The sequence below is a fragment of the Pygoscelis adeliae genome, unplaced genomic scaffold (assembly GCF_000699105.1).
Source record: "Pygoscelis adeliae isolate BGI_AS28 unplaced genomic scaffold, ASM69910v1 Scaffold232, whole genome shotgun sequence".
NCBI lineage: Eukaryota > Metazoa > Chordata > Aves > Sphenisciformes > Spheniscidae > Pygoscelis > Pygoscelis adeliae.
In genome coordinates this window covers 2,604,381-2,609,853 of record NW_008824473.1, presented here as the reverse complement: position 1 = coordinate 2,609,853, position 5,473 = coordinate 2,604,381, and the positions used below count along the sequence as shown (strand labels likewise).

The window sequence follows — 5,473 nt, the reverse complement described above, 5'->3', positions numbered from 1 at the left end:
TTAGTCACAGCAGGAGCGTGCTTAGCATGCCTGCGAACCTTCCCAGGGTGGTGTGGTTAATTCTCAGCACCCTTCTGGCTAGACTGCTGTTGTTACTGAAGCAGATCACCTCGTGACCTATGCGGTCCCCTGCAGCCTGCACTCACCCCGAGCATCCCTCCCTGGTACTACAGAAGTAATCCTCAAACCTCCCCAGAGCCCGCAGCTCATCCTGCCCCCAGTGCCTGCTGGGTGAGCAGAGCCGACATCCAGCAGCAGAAGGCCATACCTCCCGCAAACATGTTTGTCAGCGGTGCCCATGGAGGGGACAATGCTGGCCCCCCCATCACCTCCAAGGCACCCTGGCAGGCTGCAGTCTGCCTGCAACAGAAGACCGCGTCTCAAGGAGATGCGCTTGAGTCCTACAGAAAGGCCACACCAACAGAAAACACGGTCTCATGAGGACTTCCAAGTGAGGAACTTTGTGAACAGGGCCGTCCCCACCACACAAACATGTGGTGGGCATTGGGCAGGAGTGTGGTATTGGCTCTACACTTGCTGAGCAACCACCTGCCCATCACCCCAGTATCTGCTGCCTCTTGGAAAAACAGGAGAAAGGTGCGCAAGGAGGAAACATTTTGCTCTGGCAGAGGCTCTGGAGACCCTGTTCCCAGCTGGTTACTTACACTGACACTCTTTGGGGGCTCCAGTTTTGCCATCAGCAGCCTGCCAAGGCTGGTCGTTGTAGAGCGGGGCGCAGTGCTGGCAGTGGGACCCTGCTGTGTTGTGCTTGCACATGCATTTCCCATGGACCTAGTAGGGGAAAGAGAGCAAGGATCACCCACAGCAAAGCCCAAAGAGTTGCTGGGGCACGAGCAATGCCCAGGTACAGGAGATACTGCATCAGCTAGATGCTATTATATAGGCTAGAAAGAGCGCTAGCATGATGTCTGTCTTGGTATCTTGAACTAGACAAATATTCTGCAGTTACATTTTCAATTAGATTAGTATTTGCGGATCTGCATGTCATGGTAGTATATAATCATAACTTTTCTTTGAGACCTAAAACATCTTTAGCAGAGAGTTTCCAGCTGCAGCATGAATTTCCAGGGGAGATTAAAAAAAGCCAAGATCCAAAGCATCCTTGGGACACACTGTAAAATCTTTCTATTTTCTCCCTCCCAAACACAAATACACTTTTGCAGCACTGCAGGAATAGCACTCACAACCTCAGCACCCAGCTCTGTGTGCCCAGCCATCACCAACATAAATAAGTATGAGAAAAAAAGAAATTCAACCCCCCAAAACATAGCTATCTACTCATCCTAGGCAGAGTTTTTGCCCCACAAAGGAAGAACCAAGGATAGCACAAAGACCGTGAGTGACTATACTTGGATATCTTCATGACAGATAGGTAATTTAACAGCTACAGCCTAGTGTAAGGGGGTAATTAGAGATGAAAAGCCAGCATAGCATGGTTGGTGCCAGCTGCCCTGTCAGCCGCTGGCATTACTCACACTGTTAGCAAATGCAAAGAAAACAGGATGTAGACAGAGGGCAAGAGCAGCCAGGCAGCCCCTAGATGCAACGAAATCAAGCTCTGAAGCAGCATGGCTCTGCTGGCAAGGTTGAAGACCCTGCCTTTTGCCATGGAGCGTGGCAGGCAGCTACCTACCATAGCTATTTCGGTGGCTGCCTGTGCTTGCAGCTTTACTCTGCTCAACGTTTTGCTTTTAAATACAGTTTCACTAAGAGCATTTCAGCTGCAAGTCTCTCCAGATGTCTGATGCATGGCCAGGCTCAAGGCACGACTGGTGTCCTGTGTTTGCTGAAACACAAGCTGAGTGGTGCCTCACCACCCTTATGCCCCTTTCTTCACCAGTCGCGGGGAAAGTGATAGAGAAAGGAAGGCAATAAACAGCATGGTTCACCTTCTCCTGCTGTTCAGTAATGAGCCAGAGACCTCAGCCTGCCCTGCCGGCGTGGCCCCGCTCTCATGCCACAGGTTGGCCATAAAATCAATGGAACTGGGGAGCTGCACCAGCCACCGGCTGCTTTCGGCATTGGGAGCAACACAGGGTGGCTGGGGTAGCTGATGATCTGGCCGGGAGCTGGGGCATGGCTTTAACTGCTACTGGAAAATGCTGGCTTCCATTCTGTTTAACTTGTGGTTTTACAAGTGTGCTGTTCCTAACTGTATGACCTGCCGCTGAGACCTGCCACGAAAAAGGTTTTTGTGAAAAACCTGAACAGTAAAAAAAACAGAAGAGACCTTGAACATGTTGTAAACAGCTCCTGCTTGTTACATAGGTGCACACACACACACACCACACACTCCTGGCTAATGACGACTTTCTGATTTATTTATTTTTAATGAATAGATTTCAGCTGCTATCTCACAGGGGTCAGATGTAACCGGTACAGATAAAACTTCAAAACTGACCTTGAAAGTCCTTTAAAGACTTTCCAGCAGCAATGCAAATAGCAAAATCTTTCAAAAACTTTTCAAGTGATCCTTTCCTGACTTATTAAAATGTCTGAATCATCAAAGCAGGAATAAGCAAAATACAGTACAGCAACTGGACTGTGTAAGCAATGGACAGATACAGACGGAGTCAGACAGAATGTGCAAGCATCTGAGCTAAAGCACAAATATTAAGATAACATTGCTTTCTGTGCTATTTTGGCCTCATCGCAGATATCAGTTGGTCTCACCACAGATACTAGTTGGTCTGTCTGGCTTATCGTATTGATATATGCTTAAATGTGTGCTAATGTTTGAAAAGAATGAGAAGCAAATATAGAAAAGAAACAGAACAAATTTGCAGAGGGAATATTTAGTTCTCAAAGTGTGTCTTGTGTTTCATATTTTCATTTTTGCTACCACCTACAAAATGTTCTTCAAACTCTCAGATGCCTCACTTTCCTAAATCAACACTCTGCAATAAAATTTCTTATCCAAGGCAGAGATGATAATATTTTTTAGGCAAAGTCCACACACAGACCAATGTTACAGAGCTACTTTACACACTTTTAAAAGCATCCACCCACATGGAAACAGAAATTGGTTAAATTTGTATTAGTCGTGGTCATCTTCTGGTGGTTTTAATGGAGCCCTAACTCTTTGATGCCATTTTTGATAGGGGTTTCTTGCAAGCCCTTTGACCATTGAGTGGTTAGCGCTAAACAGGCTGTAGCAGCCTGAACCACATCTGTGGCCAGAGAACCCAGGATGTGTATGATCAGGAGGGGAAGGCGACCTGAGGGAGCCAGAGGGTGCCATGGTCAAAACCAGGTGGTCCCCTGGTGCCAAAGTAAGAAGGACATGGGAGAAGACTTGCAAACAGGGGTATGTCTCAGACACAGGGACTCTTGGGATTAGTGCGGGGATGCATGCTCCCCCTGCCTGTGCCCGCAGCCTACAGCCTCACCCCTTAAACTCAGCTCCCCCCTTGCCAAAGCTGCACAAAGAATCAGTGGGGACTTAAACTATCAGCCAGCAGCTGCCCACCATTAATAATATACAAGACTGAAACTCAGCAGCACCTAAGAAACCCTCAAAGGATTAAGCATCCCAAGACACCAGCAGAGAGTGAGGCAAAACTCCCTGCCAAGGAGCACTCACGGTCCCAAGGAGTAAGAGCCTGCATTTTCTGAAAGCCCAAGTACTGTATAATAGAGCATGTCGCATTGCCAGAATAAGGGGCAAAAATTTCACCCAAAATAAGGGTGAAAATAAAACAGAAGAGGACGGGTATTCCAAGACCCTGATGTGCAGCCATTAATTTGGCATGCAGAGCTAATAAGTAAACTGCTGAATACCTGTGCACCAAACTTCTTCATAATCTGTATATGAACTCTAAAGAAAGTTTTTCAAAACTTAAAAAACAATACCAAATCAAGCAAATCAAGCCAGCTGGTGTTTAGAGAGCCCCCGAGGCAGAGCAGGGCATGATGCTCCTCGTATTGATCATTTGTAAATGTACAATGCACCCAGGAGGGGAGGAAACGAACGGTCTGGCTGAAAAGATTAGATAATAACAGAATAGTGCCATTCCGACTTCTGCATAACGGCAAGAGCAGGACCAGGACAGAGGCCTGAAGGTGCGGGCTCCCCAGCTGAGTCGGTAGGGCTGGAAACCTGCTCCTGGGGCCAGTGCTGAGCACCCAGCAGGTGCTGCCACAGCCTGGGTCAGGAGGAACCACCCATTGACAGTCCTTATCGCAAGGGTGCTGCTTTGCAGTCTCCTTTCCTCCAGGGGTTATCACAACCAGATGCATTAGCATCTTCATCAGATGCTCCCTCCCAAGCCCAGATCCCGCCGTGGGTCCTGCACTCCCTCTGCAGGAGCTGCTCAGCCTGGCGTGGGCTGGGATGGCTGTTCGGTGCCCCAGACTGCTGTGCACGCTTTGCAAACCCACGTGCTCCTGCTTGCCATGGGGCAAGGGACTCGTAATCTCAGTGGGACTCGTGTCTGAGTGAGCACCCATGGGAGCACAGGACATGACGGCCTGGCTGGCCCCAATTCTGCATCAGATGCAGCCGCTCAGGCTACAGTCTTTGGGAGCAAGCTTTGGAAAAGGCAGCTGGGTTCCCAATTCCCATGGTGCTGAGCCTTTACAGCGGCGCTGCTCAAACAGGCTGGACCTCGAAAAAACTCTGCCTCTGTGTGGTCCCCCCGGGTCCCACGGTGGCCCTGACCCCCCTCAGCCAGGCAGAGCAGGGCACAGACCTGCTGATGAACAAGCTAAACAGCTAAATGGCCCATCGCAACCGGGCGAGGGAAGGGAAACGGGCTCTTTAATAGCTTGTTTCTCAGTGCAACTCTTTAGTTAATACCTTTTTTCCCCTGTTCCTTTTTTTCCAGAAATCTAATGAAAGTCAGACCTAAGTGCTTCAAAAACCTTGCCTCAGGCTGATGTATTTATTCTCTTTCAATAGCATTATAACGATTACCCCCCAAAAGAGCTCTGCTTTAAACATCTCTCCATCCTATCTTTATCCCATTGAAGAAAATCTCTTTTTTCTTCCACATAATTCCAGCATGAAAGAAAAGATTTTTATGCATCGGAAACGAAAAGAAGGTGAATATTAGCAAGCCCTCTCTTGCAGCCCATAGGCAGACAGGTATTTTTTTTTAGTTATAAAGATATGCTGTGACAGCTGAAAATAGGAGAAAGAAAGGACAAGAAGAAGAGGTAATAGAAGGAAAAAAGAAGCAGCGGCAGGCAGAAAACAGCCAACGGACTGTCTACACCAGGCGAAATTAATGCCTATAAGAGCTGTAGGAGGGCCAGATGCAAGACTGCGATGACCTGTAAATTCTCTGTCATGCTGGGGAGCAGCTGGGAGCCGGGGCTGAGAAAGCAGCCCGGCAGCTCTGCTGGGACCCAAAGTACAGCAGGGAAATGATGTACCCGGCCTTGGGGATTTCTCCAGCATCTCAGCACCTTTCTGAAGGCAGAATGTGACCCCCACGCATCGACAAGGGAA

General features: G+C 48.5%; 1 protein-coding gene across 1 annotated transcript in view; it reads right to left on the bottom strand.

The window, feature by feature from the left end:
- NTN4 (netrin 4) overlaps nt 1-5,473 on the bottom strand; it is a 53,130-nt gene that overhangs the window by 22,166 nt on the left and 25,491 nt on the right. Inside the window, 2 exon segments of the mRNA XM_009321351.1 lie at nt 535-575; nt 666-792. Of these exon segments, the coding sequence (XP_009319626.1) occupies nt 535-575; nt 666-792 (168 nt within the window).